Genomic DNA, 21,276 nt, shown 5'->3' on the forward strand with positions numbered 1-21,276 from the left:
TAAAGCCTCTATATATTCTAGTTAAATATTTAATAATATGAAAATAAAATAAATCAAAATCATTTAAATAATTAACATAATATTCTAACAACAATTTCTTATTTCCTTTTCTTTGCAGGATGAAAAGAATCAATTGCTTATAACAAATATTTGGTTGAAATTGGTAAGTGAATATAATTAAATCTCTACCTAAATATTACAATTTATAAATGTATATGAGCATAATACAAATATGAGGTTTTGTGTATCAACAAACATTTGTTATAATAAAAATTAAAACAAAAGAAAATTGATTTATATTTATACTCAAACATTTACCCAAATAATAATAAACAAAATAAGAATAAATATTTATCATACAATTTAATCAAAATTGTGGTTGAAAATACATGTTTCTCAAGGCTATATAACTGATGTTTGTACTAATGCTATTAGAGTTGTGCTCTGGCTATGATTTAAATCATTGGGAGGGCCACAGTGATTGAAGAAACTCAAGTCAGTGGAAAAGTAAACTGCAAAACAACAAAATTTGCAATTTGTTTATCGCTAGCCAAAATAAATTTGCAATATAAATAATGTTACGAAATATGATACAAGACTAAAATGAATTTGTATCTCTTTCCTCAAGAAACCACAAGAATTTTCAGCAAAATGTAAGAGAATGTTGAGTAAAACTAAACAAATTACAAACGGAAATTAAAATAATATGAACAAATACGAATTAGCAGGAGTACTACATGGATCAAATTAACGTTTTATAGTACATCAAACATTTATGCTAAAAATAACGTTTTATGCTAAAACTAACGTTGTATGCTAAAACTAAAGTTTTATGCTAAAACTAAAGTTTTATACTAAAACTCACGTTTTATACTAAAACTCACGTTTTATACTAAAACTCACGTTTTATACTAAAACTCACGTTTTATACTAAAACTCACGTTTTATACTAAAACTCACGTTTTATACTAAAACTCACGTTTTATACTAAAACTCACGTTTTATACTAAAACTCACGTTTTATACTAAAACTCACGTTTTATACTAAAACTCACGTTTTATACTAAAACTCACGTTTTATACTAAAACTCACGTTTTATACTAAAACTCACGTTTTATACTAAAACTCACGTTTTATACTAAAACTCACGTTTTATACTAAAACTCACGTTTTATACTAAAACTCACGTTTTATACTAAAACTCACGTTTTATACTAAAACTCACGTTTTATACTAAAACTCACGTTTCATACTAAAACTCACGTTTTATACTAAAACTCACGTTTTATACTAAAACTCACGTTTTATACTAAAACTCACGTTTTATACTAAAACTCACGTTTTATACTAAAACTCACGTTTTATGCTAAAACTAAAGTTTTATACTAAAACTAAAGTTTTATACTAAAACTAAAGTTTTATACTAAAACTCACGTTTTATACTAAAACTCACGTTTTATACTAAAACTCACGTTTTATACTAAAACTCACGTTTTATACTAAAACTCGCGTTTTATACTAAAACTCACGTTTTATACTAAAACTCACGTTTTATACTAAAACTCACGTTTTATACTAAAACTCACGTTTTATACTAAAACTCACGTTTTATACTAAAACTCACGTTTTATACTAAAACTCACGTTTTATACTAAAACTCACGTTTTATACTAAAACTCACGTTTTATACTAAAACTCACGTTTTATACTAAAACTCACGTTTTATACTAAAACTCACGTTTTATACTAAAACTCACGTTTTATACTAAAACTCACGTTTTATACTAAAACTCACGTTTTATACTAAAACTCACGTTTTATACTAAAACTCACGTTTTATACTAAAACTCACGTTTTATACTAAAACTCACGTTTTATACTAAAACTCACGTTTTATACTAAAACTCACGTTTTATACTAAAACTCACGTTTTATACTAAAACTCACGTTTTATACTAAAACTCACGTTTTATACTAAAACTCACGTTTTATACTAAAACTCACGTTTTATACTAAAACTCACGTTTTATACTAAAACTCACGTTTTATACTAAAACTCACGTTTTATGCTAAAACTAAAGTTTTATACTAAAACTAAAGTTTTATACTAAAACTAAAGTTTTATACTAAAACTCACGTTTTATACTAAAACTCACGTTTTATACTAAAACTCACGTTTTATACTAAAACTCACGTTTTATACTAAAACTCACGTTTTATACTAAAACTCACGTTTTATACTAAAACTCACGTTTTTATACTAAACACAAGTTTTTATACTAAACACAATTTTTTATACTAAAACTACGTTTTTATACTAAAACTACGTTTTTATACTAAAACTACGTTTTTATACTAAAACTACGTTTTTATACTAAAACTACTTTTTTATACTAAAACTACTTTTTTATACTAAAACTACGTTTTTATACTAAAATTACTTTTTTATACTAAAACTACGTTTTTATACTAAAACTACGTTTTTATACTAAAACTACGTTTTTATACTAAAACTACGTTTTTATACTAAAACTACGTTTTTATACTAAAACTACGTTTTTATACTAAAACTACGTTTTTATACTAAAACTACGTTTTTATACTAAAACTACGTTTTTATACTAAAACTACGTTTTTATACTAAAACTACGTTTTTATACTAAAACTACGTTTTTATACTAAAACTACGTTTTTTAGATTTAAGATATAATGTAAAATTAAATATTGAATAAAGATAATTATTGAGAGGTAATAATAAAAAAAAAAAAAAAAAAAAATACTAAAACTACGTTTTTATACTAAAACTACGTTTTTATACTAAAACTATGTTTTTATACTAAACACAAATTTTTATACTAAAACTACGTTTTTATACTAAACACACGTTTTATACTAACGATTCTGTTATTTAAAAAATTTCAGTATAGACAAAGAAATAGAAAAAAAAAACCTAAGAAAATAGCAAATTATAAATACAAACTTATTTATATTTTAATCTGAAAGGAGAAAAAAACTTATGGAAATAAGGAAATGTTCATACATGTATGAATTTCATTTTCATGGGAAAACAAGCATGTAATCAAAAAATATAGAAAATTACTTTGGAGTGGGTTTTCCAATTTGTTATAAGGTTTTTTTTCTCCCAGCATTTTTTGCATTTGATAGTAGTTGTAGTATAAAATAAATAGCCTAAAGAATTGGCCACATATTTTTAGCAATTTGACCAAACAAAATATGGTTACAATTTATCTTGTGGTTAAACACAAACATCCCACAAGCAAAACGATGAAGCAAAAAAAAAAGTGAATAGAAAAATAAACGTTTATCAGCCAAAATGAACCTTAAAGTTATTGTTGGGGCAAGTGGTGGAGAAGTAAATATTTTTTGAACGGTTGTTAACAAACGAATAGAAAAAAATTTAACAAAATTTGTATGGCCTAAAGGCAAAACATACTAGATATGCTGAAAGGAAATAATACTTGTTTACAAATACATGAATATCTAACATTTTAGCCCCTAGAAAATACTTAAGAAAACAGTTAACAAATTGTTAAAAGTCAGTTACATTAAACGCTACTAGAAGATGGTTGGTAAATGGCTGATAACAAGTGGTATTTGGTATTTGGGGGTGTTATCTGTGTATTGCTTTAATTTTTATTTCTTTTTGATTAAGTCTTACATAAATTTTGTTCTTTTTTTCTCTCTCTCTCCTTCTCTTACAAAAACTCAAATCTTCAGCAAGTCCTGACAAAGTAATTTATCATGTTTCTTTTTGAAGTATGTGTGTGTTTTTCCTTCTTTGCAAACAAAATATTTATTTTCCACCAAAATATATCTATGTAAAAAATTTTTATGAAAACACCAGTTTCTTTTAAGAAGTTGTAATGAAATTTTGCTTCCTTTAACCAAGACAACCATTGACAAGATAAAAAAAGTTTTCTTTAGCCAAAAAAAGCTATGAATTTACAATATAAAATGGAAAATTTTGTTTTCTTTTCTCTTAAATAAACTGCAGTGTAATTCCTTTGACATGATTAAAGGATTTTAAGGATATTTAAGTTCTTTAATATACTTACATTTTACTGCAAATATTTGTTTTCACAATTACTTTAATAAAAGGCTGTCATTATCACATCAAATTTTGATAAGGGTTCATTTCCATATGAAAAAGTGACAGCTCATTGCTGTCAAAAAAACTACATTAATAAACTAATTTAAATCCTTTTAACTATCCTTTGTAATTTCTAATGTTAGATTTCGTTTTTCAAAAAAAGATATGAGAAAAATTCAATCCTTTTGTAAACAATGGAATTTAACAAACTAAACAATTAATTAACAGGATGTCTGTTTTTAAGCAATAACTTTAACTTTCACAACTAATTGTTTAAACCATATTTTTGGTAAAGATAAAAATTATTTAAATTTATTGTCGCAGACCTAAAATCTAATTACGTTTAACAAATTTACCACAAACTACACCAGGCAGTAAACAACTTCATTATATTAAATGGCCATTTTTTCCTAGGTCTCTTTCTTTTAACATCAAATATTATACATCTCATTTCGTAGTAAATTCTCCCCAAGGAGACCTTCTTTCCAAGCTACATACAGCGCAACAGTAAGTCTTCGTCTGTCTAAGGGATTACTAACCAACCATAGAAGCAGTCATAGAATGATGATGAAACTAAAACCATAAAACATTGAAAAAATATAACGAAAAAAATGGTTAAAGAAATTCTATGACAACAGTGACATTTAGTTAAAATGATAAAAATGGAATGGTTTTCCAGTCACATGATAAAATAAATAAAGTAATTTCAGTTTATTAAATTTGTTTTTTTTTTGGCCTTCAGGAAAAATTAAACTTTTGTCCTTTAAGACAATAAAAACATTTAATATTTTGTATACTTAAATACCCAAGCAAGTTTGTTTAGATTCTTTTGGCTTGAGCTTTTTAAACAATTAATTTTATGCAACAGAAACTTAATGCTCTTAAATAATAAGATGGCGAAATGGAAGTGTGGCAAAATAAAATCCTCTTACAAAAGTTGTAAGCAAAAGAGAATATGTTTTAAAAATAATAAATCTGTTTTTAAGCAGCCGTCTGCCGCGAACGGCGAAACTTTGAGACAAGTAAATTATTGCATAATAAAACCGACCACATATAAAAAATTGTATTAGTATTTATTTGTGCATCATATTAAATTAAATTAAATTACACAAAAATTCACGTTTTATACTAAAACTACGTTTTTATTTTAAAACTCACGTTTTTATACTAAAACTACGTATTTATACTAACACTAACATTTTATACCAAAACTAACGTTTTATACTAAAATCAAGTTCTTATACTAAAACTAAGTTTTTATACTTAAACTACGTTTTTATACTAAAACTACTTTTTTATACTAAAACTAAGTTTTTATACTAAAATTACGTTTTTATACCAAATCTACGTTTTTATACTAAAACTACGTTTTTATACTAAAACTACGTTTTTATACTAAAACTACGTCTTTATACTAAAACTACGTTTTTATACTAAAACTACGTTTTTATACTAAAACTAAGTTTTTATACTAAAATTACGTTTTTATACTAAAACTACTTTTTTATACTAAAAAACGTTTTTATACTAAAACTCACATTTTATACTAAAACTCACATTTTATACTAAAACTCACATTTTATACTAAAACGCACATTTTATACTAAAACTCACGTTTTATACTAAAACTCACGTTTTATACTAAAACTCACGTTTTATACTAAAACTCACGTTTTATACTAAAACTCACGTTTTATTCTAAAACTCACGTTTTATACTAAAACTCTAATTTTTATACTAAAACCTACGTTTTATATTAAAACCACGTTTTTATACTAAAACTCACATTTTATACTAAAACTCATGTCTTAAACTAAAACTCCCGTTTTATACTAAAATTCACGTTTTATACTAAAACTCGCCTTTTAGGATACGAAAGCTTCGAACAAATTAATAATGTCTCTAACAAATCACTTTATTGTACTTCTTTGTAACCAATTTAAATTTGTTGTATAAATAAAGTCTTATAAATAATATTACCATAAACCATTTTTGGCTTATATCATATTCTCTCAATTTCTCTAAGTCTCGTGCATACGGACATGATTCCTTTAATATTTTCTTGTTGTTTTGCATTCATGTTTAACTTTGAATTTTAAACAACATTTTTTATTAATGTCACAATCATTGTTCTGGTTACTTGTTCAAAGTAAATACCATTCTGGGATGTCACTTTAACAAACCAAATACATTTTTCATATAGAAAAAAAAAAGAAAAAACACCGATACTTTCACACATACTACAGCAGTATGTTGACTACCCAGGCTAAAACAACGAAAGACAATGTCTCGAAAAAGAGATGGAAAAAAAGATGCACAAGAAAAATGCATTTGATTTGGATTTTTATTTCAGCGTTTTATCTACAATTTCTTTTTTTAGCAGTTTTTTGATGCTATTTTAAATGTTTAATATAAAATAGATGACAACAAATGTAAACAAGGGAAATAATATACCCAGAGTAAAGTGATGGGTTTTATTTTTATTTCAGTGTCGCCATTTTTTGTTTTAAAACAAAAAACCTACAAAATACCCAGAGTAAAGTGATGGGTTTTATTTTTATTTCAGTGTCGCCATTTTTTGTTTTAAAACAAAAAACCTACAAAAAAACATTTAAACGTGAAGGAAAAACTGAAAAAAAAACTAAAAATAAAAACTTTTCAATTTCCGCAAAAAGCAATTTTGGCAAAGAAATCGCGTTTGGTTAAATTAAACAAAGAATGCCGTAAACGAGCAAAATTAAAAAAGAAACTTAACAAATTTAAACGTTTATTTGTTGAAGCATTTCTAAACAGATTTCAAAATATTTGGAAGAAAACCAAATTTAATATTTTATTAAATTTTTGAATGCTTGAAATATGTATTTAGAGTGATTTTATTGTTATTGGTTTCCTTATTCCCCTATTCCCTAATAAAACACGCTCTTAAAACCTAAATCTACTGTTAAGTATTTGCCACCAATAAGTGAGCTGCTTGCTTCAAGCCCGTATTATTTGGTTGGCTTCATTAAAATGTCAACAGCACTAATTGCAAAATCTTTTATAAAACGAATAATGAAGAGGAAAAAACCTAAAATTAATTAACTTGGTGGTATACTTGTGATAAAGTATAATTGTAGTAGTACTACTAAATGTTCAAGTATTAGTTACACAAAAAAACTAATACACACATCCATATAAAATCACTTTAATACTTTTACATAGAATTGAGTACTTTTACCCTAATGAGTACAAATAGTACCCGGCAAATAAAAACAATTGCAAAATAATTAAAGAAAATATCAAACCAGCCAACAGATTTTAGACTGGTCAATTGTAATAACTTAAAATTTCGCACAAAAGATTTGCCATTTTTTCTAACTACTCTCCCTTACATCTCTCTCTTTCTCTTTTTTCCATTTATGTATTTCTTTAGAGATTTTTTTCTCAGTTGACAAAAAAAAAGAACAGAAAAAGTTATTAAAAGAAATTCGAATAAATGAAAAGTTCATTTGAAATAAAATAAAAAAAAAGTAAAATTGCCAATAAAATGCTAAAATAAAAATTCCGAAACTTTCAAATGAAACCAATCATAGCAAATTATTAGAACAAAAGATCTTTGGAAGAGAAACATATAAAAAAGTGCTAAAGAAAATACTTAAGTAATAATAAAAATAATGAAAAACTTTCAATAATAGTGTTAAAGTTTCGATAATTGTAATTATTATAACAGTTATAATGGAGCACAGTGGGACCTTTGGTAAATTAAATCTGCAAACTCCCTACACAGTCTTTCCCGCTACGATCGCCTGAGCACTGTTTATAATAAAACGTCAGTTATACTAAAACTGAGGTTTTATACTAAAACTGAGGTTTTATACTAGAACTGAGGTTTTATACTAAAACTGAGGTTTTATGCTAAAACTGAGGTTTTATACTAAAACTTAGGTTTTATACTAAAACTTAGGTTTTATACTAAAACTTAGGTTTTATACTAAAACTTAGGTTTTATACTAAAACTTAGGTTTTATACTAAAACTGACGTTTTATACTAAAACTGACGTTTTATACTAAAACTGACGTTTTATACTAAAACTGACGTTTTATACTAAAACTGACGTTTTATACTAAAACTGACGTATTATACTAAAACTGACGTATTATACTAAAACTGACGTTTTATACTAAAACTGACGTTTTATACTAAAACTGACGTTTTATACTAAAACTGACGTTTTATACTAAAACTGACGTTTTATACTAAAACTGACGTTTTATACTAAAACTGACGTTTTATACTAAAACTGACGTTTTATACTAAAACTGACGTTTTATACTAAAACTAACGTTTTATACTAAAACTAACGTTTTATACTAAAACTGACGTTTTATACTAAAACTGACGTTTTATACTAAAACTGACGTTTTATACTAAAACTGACGTTTTATACTAAAACTGACGTTTTATACTAAAACTGACGTTTTATACTAAAACTGACGTTTTATACTAAAACTGACGTTTTATACTAAAACTGACGTTTTATACATAAACTCAAGTTTTATACTAAAACTCAAGTTTTATACTAAAACTTAAGTTTTATACTAAAACTGACGTTTTATACTTAAACTCAAGTTTTATACTTAAACTCAAGTTTTATACTAAAACTCAAGTTTTATACTAAAACTTAAGTTTTATACTAAAACTTAAGTTTTATACTAAAACTCAAGTTTTATACTAAAACTCAAGTTTTATACTAAAACTCAAGTTTTATACTAAAACTCAAGTTTTATACTAAAACTCACGTTTTATACTAGAAATCACGTTTTATACTAAAACTCACGTTTTATAATGAAGAACAGTGGGGCCTTCAGTAATTGAATCTTGTAACCCCCTTTAGAAGAGAAACAGAAATGAGTACTAACGAAATATGTCTCCATTTAAGAGTTGTAAGTCGAAAACACCAGGCTGTAGATTAAAAGTTTTATATAGGCAGGTCTTGTTAAAAACAAAAGTGAAGCTTTTACCATTCACGGGTACAGACAATTTGCTTGATGAAACGTATATAATTCAGTTATTGACCTAAGTTTAGTTATAGCCTTAAAATATTGTATCTCTTTTTCATCACTATTGTATTCCCAATTCTATTTTAATCAACCAAACACAAAAAAATCATTCATCAACAATACCCCAAAAATAATTCCTTTTATTTTCCTTCTCGAATTGCAGGAATGGAATGACATGAACTTGAGATGGAATGCCAGCGATTATGGTGGCGTAAGAGATCTTAGAATACCGCCTCATCGACTGTGGAAACCAGATGTTTTGATGTACAACAGGTAAGACAATTTAAGTAAAGTTCAGCTCAAGATTAAAAACTCAACAGCACAAGAAATTTAAAATCCAGTTAACTATAAATTCTCCTCAAGAAATATTACACTTTTAACAAAAAATCTTCTTCTAAAAACTCTCCCCTTAAGACACATAAGTGCATTTTAGCGTAACTTTATCCATGTTTTATTTTCAAAACACTTAAACAAATATCTTTTCTAGTGTTACATTTTTATTGTTGTTATTTTTTCAATTATATTTTAAACAACCAGATGAAAAGCAAAAAAAAATACAAGTAAATAAATGGAAATTGTACTCCTCTTGAGTAGAAAACTTTATGCACTGGTTTACATTTAGTTGGGCTGGGCGATGATGTTGCTGATGATGATGCTGTGTGTTGATGGAGGTTGGGGTCTATTTTTATTTTAACAAATGTTTTCAAATAGTTGCATTTCGTTTCAAAAAACTAAATGAAATAGAATAAAAAAAATGTACATTACTGCGTTGCACAGAGTAACTGTTATGAAGTTAGTGCATAAATTGCTTGGTAAATGGTAATTCCTGGTTTTGTGTAGTTTAATTTCTATATCACTCTGTTGGTTTTTTACAAGAGTAAAAAATGTTGTGCTTTTGTTGCTGTGTATATTTGACATATAAGTCAAATGGAGCGTAAGTATGTGTTGTTTTATTTATCTTTTATTTTTCCTCTATGTTTGGGTTGCGCTTCGCTCTGGTTACTGCTTATTTGGTACAGTGGGTTAAAGGAGATTAAAGAACTGAACTAAGACTGAACTAGAACTGAACTAGAACTGAACTAGAACTGAACTAGAACTGAACTAGAACTGAACTAGAACTGAACTAGAACTGAACTAGAACTGAACTAGAACTGAACTAGAACTGAACTAGAACTGAACTAGAACTGAACTAGAACTGAACTAGAACTGAACTAGAACTGAACTAGAACTGAACTAGAACTGAACTAGAACTGAACTAGAACTGAACTAGAACTGAACTAGAACTGAACTAGAACTGAACTAGAACTGAACTAGAACTGAACTAGAACTGAACTAGAACTGAACTAGAACTGAACTAGAACTGAACTAGAACTGAACTAGAACTGAACTAGAACTGAACTAGAACTGAACTAGAACTGAACTAGAACTGAACTAGAACTGAACTAGAACTGAACTAGAACTGAACTAGAACTGAACTAGAACTGAACTAGAACTGAACTAGAACTGAACTAGAACTGAACTAGAACTGAACTAGAACTGAACTAGAACTGAACTAGAACTGAACTAGAACTGAACTAGAACTGAACTAGAACTGAACTAGAACTGAACTAGAACTGAACTAGAACTGAACTAGAACTGAACTAGAACTGAACTAGAACTGAACTAGAACTGAACTAGAACTGAACTAGAACTGAACTAGAACTGAACTAGAACTGAACTAGAACTGAACTAGAACTGAACTAGAACTGAACTAGAACTGAACTAGAACTGAACTAGAACTGAACTAGAACTGAACTAGAACTGAACTAGAACTGAACTAGAACTGAACTAGAACTGAACTAGAACTGAACTAGAACTGAACTAGAACTGAACTAGAACTGAACTAGAACTGAACTAGAACTGAACTAGAACTGAACTAGAACTGAACTAGAACTGAACTAGAACTGAACTAGAACTGAACTAGAACTGAACTAGAACTGAACTAGAACTGAACTAGAACTGAACTAGAACTGAACTAGAACTGAACTAGAACTGAACTAGAACTGAACTAGAACTGAACTAGAACTGAACTAGAACTGAACTAGAACTGAACTAGAACTGAACTAGAACTGAACTAGAACTGAACTAGAACTGAACTAGAACTGAACTAGAACTGAACTAGAACTGAACTAGAACTGAACTAGAACTGAACTAGAACTGAACTAGAACTGAACTAGAACTGAACTAGAACTGAACTAGAACTGAACTAGAACTGAACTAGAACTGAACTAGAACTGAACTAGAACTGAACTAGAACTGAACTAGAACTGAACTAGAACTGAACTAGAACTGAACTAGAACTGAACTAGAACTGAACTAGAACTGAACTAGAACTGAACTAGAACTGAACTAGAACTGAACTAGAACTGAACTAGAACTGAACTAGAACTGAACTAGAACTGAACTAGAACTGAACTAGAACTGAACTAGAACTGAACTAGAACTGAACTAGAACTGAACTAGAACTGAACTAGAACTGAACTAGAACTGAACTAGAACTGAACTAGAACTGAACTAGAACTGAACTAGAACTGAACTAGAACTGAACTAGAACTGAACTAGAACTGAACTAGAACTGAACTAGAACTGAACTAGAACTGAACTAGAACTGAACTAGAACTGAACTAGAACTGAACTAGAACTGAACTAGAACTGAACTAGAACTGAACTAGAACTGAACTAGAACTGAACTAGAACTGAACTAGAACTGAACTAGAACTGAACTAGAACTGAACTAGAACTGAACTAGAACTGAACTAGAACTGAACTAGAACTGAACTAGAACTGAACTAGAACTGAACTAGAACTGAACTAGAACTGAACTAGAACTGAACTAGAACTGAACTAGAACTGAACTAGAACTGAACTAGAACTGAACTAGAACTGAACTAGAACTGAACTAGAACTGAACTAGAACTGAACTAGAACTGAACTAGAACTGAACTAGAACTGAACTAGAACTGAACTAGAACTGAACTAGAACTGAACTAGAACTGAACTAGAACTGAACTAGAACTGAACTAGAACTGAACTAGAACTGAACTAGAACTGAACTAGAACTGAACTAGAACTGAACTAGAACTGAACTAGAACTGAACTAGAACTGAACTAGAACTGAACTAGAACTGAACTAGAACTGAACTAGAACTGAACTAGAACTGAACTAGAACTGAACTAGAACTGAACTAGAACTGAACTAGAACTGAACTAGAACTGAACTAGAACTGAACTAGAACTGAACTAGAACTGAACTAGAACTGAACTAGAACTGAACTAGAACTGAACTAGAACTGAACTAGAACTGAACTAGAACTGAACTAGAACTGAACTAGAACTGAACTAGAACTGAACTAGAACTGAACTAGAACTGAACTAGAACTGAACTAGAACTGAACTAGAACTGAACTAGAACTGAACTAGAACTGAACTAGAACTGAACTAGAACTGAACTAGAACTGAACTAGAACTGAACTAGAACTGAACTAGAACTGAACTAGAACTGAACTAGAACTGAACTAGAACTGAACTAGAACTGAACTAGAACTGAACTAGAACTGAACTAGAACTGAACTAGAACTGAACTAGAACTGAACTAGAACTGAACTAGAACTGAACTAGAACTGAACTAGAACTGAACTAGAACTGAACTAGAACTGAACTAGAACTGAACTAGAACTGAACTAGAACTGAACTAGAACTGAACTAGAACTGAACTAGAACTGAACTAGAACTGAACTAGAACTGAACTAGAACTGAACTAGAACTGAACTAGAACTGAACTAGAACTGAACTAGAACTGAACTAGAACTGAACTAGAACTGAACTAGAACTGAACTAGAACTGAACTAGAACTGAACTAGAACTGAACTAGAACTGAACTAGAACTGAACTAGAACTGAACTAGAACTGAACTAGAACTGAACTAGAACTGAACTAGAACTGAACTAGAACTGAACTAGAACTGAACTAGAACTGAACTAGAACTGAACTAGAACTGAACTAGAACTGAACTAGAACTGAACTAGAACTGAACTAGAACTGAACTAGAACTGAACTAGAACTGAACTAGAACTGAACTAGAACTGAACTAGAACTGAACTAGAACTGAACTAGAACTGAACTAGAACTGAACTAGAACTGAACTAGAACTGAACTAGAACTGAACTAGAACTGAACTAGAACTGAACTAGAACTGAACTAGAACTGAACTAGAACTGAACTAGAACTGAACTAGAACTGAACTAGAACTGAACTAGAACTGAACTAGAACTGAACTAGAACTGAACTAGAACTGAACTAGAACTGAACTAGAACTGAACTAGAACTGAACTAGAACTGAACTAGAACTGAACTAGAACTGAACTAGAACTGAACTAGAACTGAACTAGAACTGAACTAGAACTGAACTAGAACTGAACTAGAACTGAACTAGAACTGAACTAGAACTGAACTAGAACAGAATATCACAATGTTTTTGAAAATGTAAATTTAGACCCACTGTTTATAACATTATATGATTCGTTTTATTTTTATTGTTGCTGTAAATGCACATTTCTTTTTATATTTTATTGTAGTTTTTTTTTATATTTAATTTTACTACATTTTTCATTTTGAATTTTTGTTAAACACAAACCCACACTCCCTCCACTTACTGTGTTACTGTTGTAGTCGCATTCGGCGCTTGTATGTTTGTGATGTTTTGAGTCCATTTATCATGTTAACAGAAATAAAATCAGACAGTTAGCATACATTCATTGAACATAGATACACACATATAAATATAAATATATGCACACATACTTATATGTTTATATGTATTTCCTAGAAACCAACATACATTTGCCATACTTGCATGAGCAGCACACTGTGAGTCACTGAAATAGTTCTTGTATATGACTAGTTCTTAATTAAGTTCTGTTGAATCATTTTTTTCTGTAAAATTAACTGATATTTGTGGGTAATCTTCATAAAGTTTAATTATATGATATTAAAATAAAAAATTTTACTAAAATTAGCTTTTTGAAACATTACCATAATCTTGTCGCCTGTAGCGTTGAATTAACTGTCTGTCTCCTTTCACCTCCAAATCCATGTTTAACAATTTAAACACAACTATTAATTTTGTATCAATATTAAAAGCGCTTTTAATTAAACCAAAACCAGCTGGGGAAATTTGATTAAGTATCATTTAAATATATGACAATTGTAAATCGTGAACTTAAATTGAACTCTGTGTCTGTTTATGATAAAAATACTTTCAAAATCTTAAAGCAAACACTACTGGAGTTTTGTGGATCTATGGTAGATGTCGAGGTTTCTTTTCTATTTATTAGTTATAATTATTAACGTATTGACCACTCCTTTGAAAATCTATGTTTTGTCTTCAAAAATATTCTTTGATTTGAAAACACTTTAAACACTTTAATCTTTAAACTATCTCTCTAGTCCTCATAGACATTGCTTTCCATTTAATATCGTTTGTTAATCTTTTCCATGCTTTGTTTTATTTTTTCTCTTCTGGTACATTTCGAAATTGAAGAAATTAATAAGTACAATATCATGTCACATACACTCAAGTGCATTTTCGTACACAATTTTTTTCCCAAAAAAAGCCAACAAATGCGCAACATAAAATAAAGAAGTCATACACCAACAATATGAACAACTACCAAAAAAAACGCTCGAATGACTGAACATGTTCCAGCATGGCCTCACATAAAGACACTGAAACTGCCCTTTAGGAAATTAATCCAGCAAAATGTACATTACAAGGTAATGAGTTCAAAATGTGGGATTTTGCATGTCTCAGCAATAAGCAGCTATGTAACAGATTAGAAATAAGTCATTATTTGACTAATTCCAAGTAATGCAGATGGTAAATAGTAGTCATTGAAAAGTATGTTCTTCAATAATTGTAAAGACTTTACCAAGATTCTGCTGGGTATAATTTTGGTTGTATTGGTTGTTAGTTCAACATTATTCTGAACAGACATTTCCTATTGAACTGCTTGTACTCGTGAGACAATACAAAAGAATTCAATTTTAACCAAAATACCTGCATGCAAGACAAGACAAAATATATTTTTGTGGTTTTTTTTGATGATAAAAACAGCAACCATAATGACTACAAGTACATACGTACCAAAAAAACATACACAGAAATTGTATATGTATACAGAGTAGACAGCCCTGCAGTTGAAAAAGTAGCAATTATTTACTCTGAAAAACACTAGTTACCTATGAGTCCACTGGTATACTTTAAAGTAGTGTAATGAGTCATTTTCTTAACAAATTTAATCAAAATAGTATTACTAGAAAATATAAAAATTCAAATATTCCCTTGAATGTTTAATATTGTTTTATCAGGAAGTTGATTCTGATTCAAATGCTCAATCAAAAGATTCTTTCTTAGTGACAGGTGCAGCTACCATATTTTTGGAAAGGGTAACAAAAGTTTGGTTGCTTAAACCAAAGTCTTCCTTACGAACTAATTTTCTGTTGATAGTTTATCTGTTTTATCTGTGTAGTAGCAAACAGTTTAGTATTAATTTTTAGAGTCGTACGGCTTCATCAAGTCCCTACTAGTAACAAGGACTGCTGGGCTCTTGATTGTTTACTTACACACACTGACATACATATAAATAAACAAATACGATTACAAACAACATGCAACTCACATACGTGCATTATACTACAACATTTGTGGCATGGTTTAATATTACTTTTTGTTCGAAAAAATCAACAACATTAAAAACCCAAAAATGACACCGAACCATACAAATAATACACATCTTAAATTTCAGATAAATAAATATAAGAATTGTATTGTATTGCATTGTCAATTTGTGCTTGTATCCTTGTGAGTAGTAATGCTTGTGATGTGGTTCTTTAAATTCCCAAACGCTCCAGTTATCAGATGCAATTGTCATCTACAGTGATCAAAAATTTAATGGTTGTGAAAAGTTTAATAAGCTAAAATAAAATAATTTTGATTATTGAATAGCAGGGCAGGACAAAAGGTAATTGAAATGAAATCATATCAAATGTTTATAGAGAACATATTTGTCTATTTAAAATATTTATCTGGAGTTGATATTTGACAATAGATTAAGAAACACTTCTTCTTAAACAAATTCGGCAGAGCTAGATTGATAACTTGATGTCGCTAGAAGAAGTATTTGAAGTTAAAAAAAAAACAAGCTTTTGAATTAAAACAAACGCTTCAAAAGTACTTCCAAAGAAGCTAAAAAGAAGTAGTATAAACAGTTCGAAGGCATGTAGTGAAAAAACATTAGTATCTGTGAATTTAATACGAAGCAAATGGACATCCAACCATGATTTAATAATTTTTGATGCAAGGGTGGGTCAAAAAGTCCATGCCTTTTTGAAAGAAACACAGGTTGTTGGATACAAACACTATTTTCTCCTTTGAGCTCTATGCACTTTGCATAATGTTTCTCCAATTTTGTTACCCTTTCCAAAAAATAATATTTTTAGAGGTCATCAACATAAGTATTTTTTGTGAGTGTATTTTATCGGTGGAGTCAAATGTCTTGCGGCCGAAACATTTCTTTAGGTTTGGTAACAATAAATAGTTACTCGGTGTTAAATCCGAAGAATAGAACAGAAGGAGGAGCATTTCGTAGCCTAATTCAAGGATTTTTACAAGGATAAACCTCAACTAGGAGCCCAGAAAGTTCGGCATTTTTCGAAATTCTGTAAACCACATTTTTTACCATTGAAATTGATGCAATTTAATTGATCGGGCTTAACTGATGCGCTCCAGCGCAGATATCTCAGCACGGGTAAAGAAGGCAAGGCAAGCATTTTGAATGTTGTCCAACGTGTGGAGATTGTCCAATATTTTTCAATGAACGAAGCTCAAAATCTTTAACTCCAACGTGAAGTCAGTTCTACTATATGGGTGTGAAACATGGAATGCCGCCAGCTATGATGTTCAATCTATGCAAGTTTTTACCAACAACTGTCTTCGCAGACATCTTAAAATATACTGGCCAAATACAATTTAAGATCATAAAAATCATTATATTCCGGCTTAAATCCTTTTTTTCAGAACCGAATCAATTATTCAACTCAATCTCCAACAAATCGAAACTTTTAAATTTGAATCGATGGATAGATTTTAGAATTTTCATTATCTTAAAAAAAATCAAATAATTTTTCACTCACTTTTGAAGCTCACTGTATTTAACATCGGGGTAAAGTATTTTTATATGAATTTATTATCGATTTTTTAGTTTGGACACCAATTTTATTGTTAATGTTTTCAAAAATAAATCTGATTTGCAAAAAATAATCGAAAATTTTCTTTCGACAACATGGCGTATGATTTACCTTTTCCGCAAATAAAAATTTATCATACGCCACCACAGTTAAGAAATTGGAAATTAGTTGTCCTTTAGCATTTATTAATCATTTTTAATTTAAATATTATTCAAAGTTATTGGAATGATACATTTGTAGCCGTAGAATAGTAGTTTGATGAGAATTATTTCTCATTTTTAGCTTGATTTCAATCTTCAATTGGAAAATTAATTTGTTTACAGCATATTGCTGGTTCTTTTTCTTATCAAACAACATGACGTATGATTTAGTCCGAAAACATTTTGCATTCACAACTCAATTTTTGCAGTAAGAGAAATATCTAAAGGAGAAATTTGTTGGCAATGAAGAGAACTCAAAAAGACAGTAACTGTCAGCAAAAGAATATTATTTCATGACCAATGTATGATGACAAAACCGATAAACTTACTTTTTATTTTGCTTTAAAAATGTCGAATTTTATGCCATCAATGCGTCATATGCGGGAAGTTTTGCTTTACTTCTTTAATTTGAAAAAAAGTAATGCTGAAGCACACTGATTGCTCACCAAAAATGCGTTTCATTGATTTCAATGTGCGAGAGATGGTTTGCAGTGTTAATTTTGATATGGAAGCTACCAAGCAGAAGTTTCAAAACGAATTTTTTGAAATGTTGAAACGGTACCCCCTGAAATCTTTCGTAATGACCTAAACTACCACCAAAAAAATTTTTAGGTTGTTCTAAGAAGGCCAACCCGTGCCGACTTTCGATTTAGTTTTGTGGTGCATTTAAAAGGGGGGAAAATGAATTTTTCGTCAGTTTATTAAAAAATTTAGCTACTAAGTAATTACTTTTGCAATTTAATTTAAAAGAATCGAAATGTGTACGTGTGTAAATATCGTTTTAATGAGATATAAAAGACAAAAATTGGTTAAAAATTTTTAAAGTTATTAAAAAAATCGCCAGGCCATTAACGTGTCTCAGGCCACTAGAACAAGAAATGTAGGAACAAAATTAACATATTTTGCGAAATATTAAAACAAAAGTTTATTCTTACTTAAAATATATCCATATTTTCTTGTATATGAATTTTTATTTTCATAGGATACAGTTAACCTATTCGCAGGTATAACCAAAAAAAATATTTTTTTTAACAGCATTTTCAAAACTCCAATTTCAAATTTTTAAAAATTTTGTTACACAAATTTCAGAATTTTTTAATCATCAGATGGGGATTTATTTACAACATAATACGAAATCAAAATGTGAAAAAAATATGTCAATACAGTTACAGTTTTTCCGTACCTGCGATATAAATTTTGCGATTTTCGAGAAAAACTAATTTTTTGGACACATTTTGGCGAATGAGCCCAATTTCCTTACTGTTATTAATTTTAAATAAAATCTGATCAGAATATTATATTACAGGTAATTATAAATATAGTCTGAAACTTTTCCTAAAATCGGAAAACGTTAACCCTTAAATCATGAAGTTCAAAGGTCAAATTTTTCAATATTTGGAATTTCTAATGGAAAGATAGCGAATTATTATATATTTTTGGGCCGATTTTGGTGAAACTTAAGAAAAATATAAAATGAGGTCTAGTATTCACAATAATAGCACAAAAATGGAAATTTGTTTAACAAAATTTTTAAAAATTTGAAATTGGAGTTTTGATGAATCTGCCGTTAAAAAAATATTTTTTTTTTGGTTATACCTGCGAATAGGTTAACTGTATCCTATGAAGATAAAAACTCATATACAAGTAAATATGGATATATTTTAAGTAAGAATAGACTTTTGTTTTAATATTTCTCAAAATATGTTAATTTTGTTCCTACATTTCTTGTTCTAGTGGCCTGAGACACGTTAATGGCCTGGCGATTTTTTAATAACTTTAACCAGTCACTACTCCTAAAGAATTGTTCACATAACAATTCCCCTAAACATCTCTGTCATATTTTTTTCTCAATACAAATTGATTTAAATTTAACAGCCTTTCGTACATTACAAGCTTAAATATGAATAATTTAAAGAAACACCCAATTTCAAATACAAAAGGGATTTTCGTACTTTTCTTCATTCATATTTACAAAAACCTGTACAAATTGTATGATTATTGTTTCGTTTATGTGCAATTGTTTGTCATGATTTCTTTCATTTTTATTCTTTGCTGAGTTTTCTTTTTCTGATTCAATGATTAAATCTTGTGTAAAATAAACACAATTTTTGCTACTTTCATTCAAATCTTTTCTACACAATTTAACCACATAGACAGATCAATAACTTTAGCAAATGTTTGCCTAAGTTTTGCTTTGTTTTTTTGTAAATCGTTTAGAGTTGGCTATTGAATTCAAAAGCTATATAAATTGTTGATTTTTAAGGTATGAAAATAATTTACAAGATTTGAAGTAAATTTGAAAACACAAAAAATTAAAATTCTAGAAATGCTGCAATACATATGGTAAAACAAAGAGGTGATAGATTTTTGTTGACAACTATAGACATACTTATGTACATAATAAATTATTCATTTGCTTTTCAATTGTTATCTGAGTTGAAGCTTAAACATGAAATGTTAACAATTAGAAATTAGATCTGAGAAGAAACAAATATTAAAAGAACTTTGGATAATTTCAACAGTAAAAGTATCCCGAATAATGTATTTAATATATTTTTTGTTAAATTTACCTTTACTTACAATGACTTGAATCGATTAAGTAGTGTTATGCTGTGATTTTATACTAAACAGCAATGTTCTATAAGAAATCTAAATAATTTCTTACTGCAGTATATTTTTCTAATATTTCACTTTCAGCCTTGAGCAATAAACCATAATATTAATTCATATATTAAATATATTTACTTGTAAATCTAAATTGAATTCATTAATATTTGCCTTAAACCACAACTACAAAATAGCCTTGAGATTGTTAGTTAATTGTTTGTATAAAAGATTTCAAAATCTATTACCTAATTAAATGAAAGTATAGATTTCTTAGTAAATATAATTAAAATGTTATTAATACTCTAGTTATTGCACAATTAATCTGCCAATTTATTGGGAATACACAATTTGTAATCATTACAAAAATAATAAGTAATTGTTAGGCGGAAATGTATAAAATTAATAAAATACACTTTATATATTAACTAAATGTTTGCATTTAATGATTTTATAGCAATTAAAATACAATTGATTAAAATCATTTGATTACTACATATAAAGAAATTATAAAATAAGAAATTAAAATTTAATTGGAAATTTTGTCAGCCCATAATGCTGACACATTGTAAATAATAAGCCACCATACACCATGTCCCCCGGAATGAAATGTTGCACAAATCACTTCTAAGTACTCTGAAATTATAGCGAAAATTGGGCAACATTTGTGCGTAGACCAAGGACCTTATTATAAAATGAATTGAACATACTTACATTCATAATTGACTTCTAATAATTAATATCGTGTAAAGTTTTACATGAACCTAACACTTTCTATCAACTTTTGTGAGGATCGGTCCATAATTGAGCCTACCTCTCATCAGAAAAATATTTCATTGTCAATAAATCTATATGTGTATATATAAAAATAAATAACAAATAAATAGACATACAGTTTATTCGTCTATGACTTATAAGAGCCTAAACCACTAGACCGATCCTCTTGAAATTCTTACTGTATATTCCCCTATATCTGGAAGGAAATATAGGATACTTTTTATTTTGAAATTTCAAGTGGGCGTGGCAATTTCAATAAA

General features: G+C 28.6%; 1 protein-coding gene across 1 annotated transcript in view; it reads left to right on the forward strand.

Annotated features, from left to right (window-relative positions):
- LOC135956807 (neuronal acetylcholine receptor subunit alpha-7-like) overlaps positions 1–21,276 on the forward strand; it is a 311,397-nt gene that overhangs the window by 271,627 nt on the left and 18,494 nt on the right. Inside the window, exons 3-4 of the mRNA XM_065507394.1 lie at positions 119–163; positions 9,316–9,425. Of these exons, the coding sequence (XP_065363466.1) occupies positions 119–163; positions 9,316–9,425 (155 nt within the window). The remainder of the gene's footprint in view (positions 1–118; positions 164–9,315; positions 9,426–21,276) is intronic.

The sequence above is a fragment of the Calliphora vicina genome, chromosome 4, assembly GCF_958450345.1.
Source record: "Calliphora vicina chromosome 4, idCalVici1.1, whole genome shotgun sequence".
In the NCBI taxonomy this organism is placed as follows: Eukaryota; Metazoa; Arthropoda; class Insecta; order Diptera; family Calliphoridae; genus Calliphora; species Calliphora vicina.